Here is a 773-nt window from a genome sequence, read left to right as displayed (position 1 = left end):
ATCCTTGAAGTTGCTTAACAGGATTTGTAGTGTGATCACAACTGACGATGAAAGTGACAATACTGATCTGCGATTTTTGTGTTCGCTTCAAAGAATTAGCCATTTCTGTATCCTTGATCTCGAACTGCGCATCAATACAATTTGCTCGAGATGTATGAGTGGGGTATACTCTCTTGTCGAGGTTCTATCACGTAGATGAGGCTAGGAGGTAGATTTTCTTCTTTTCTCTTGTTTCTATTTGGAGGATGAATTGTCCATTTCCAGTTCCTTGCGCTCCATTGGTTTTCTCAAATACTAAGCTTCGCTATGAGCATTTATATGCTCATATTAGAATTTTTCCAGCCTTATCGATGGTTCAGAACAGCAATGAATAACCGTGTTACGCTGAGCGCTGAATAGAAGGGGCAGGACGAAATCTCCAAGAAAGACCATCTGAGTAATAGGTACTCATGAAATTGTCACTCGGTTGAAAATCATTGAATACCATCAATGCTCTTCTGATTTTGGCGGATCCCGAAGAGGTGGAAAACCAAAGGAATTATTCGCTCAACACAACTGTTAATAAATTGCTAATTTCGAAAAAGGGATCTGTCCTGGATGAAAGAAAAGACTGTTGGCCTTGTCCTTACGGGTGGCAGGAAACTTGGCAAAGAGTGCGTCGTGCTTATTGAATTTACTTATGGTCATGTAGTTGATAATGCTATCTATGGACATCTGAAGCTCTCTGCGACTCTGTGAATCCGGATATGAGTGCTGAAGAATGTTCAATTAAG

At 40.5% G+C, this 773-nt stretch overlaps 1 protein-coding gene across 1 annotated transcript in view; it reads right to left on the bottom strand.

Annotated features, from left to right (window-relative positions):
- Nucleotides 1–558: 558 nt before the first annotated feature.
- The window catches only part of LOC110092650 (disease resistance protein RGA2-like), a 14,720-nt gene continuing 14,505 nt past the window's right edge, over nt 559–773 (bottom strand). The window contains exon 2 of the mRNA XM_028693337.1: nt 559–753. Within this exon, the coding sequence (XP_028549170.1) occupies nt 559–753 (195 nt within the window). The remainder of the gene's footprint in view (nt 754–773) is intronic.

This window comes from Dendrobium catenatum, unplaced genomic scaffold (assembly GCF_001605985.2).
Source record: "Dendrobium catenatum unplaced genomic scaffold, ASM160598v2 fragScaff_scaffold_264, whole genome shotgun sequence".
Lineage (NCBI taxonomy): Eukaryota > Viridiplantae > Streptophyta > Magnoliopsida > Asparagales > Orchidaceae > Dendrobium > Dendrobium catenatum.
Note: the sequence above shows the minus strand (reverse complement) of the source record. Positions and strands in the feature narration are given on the sequence as shown.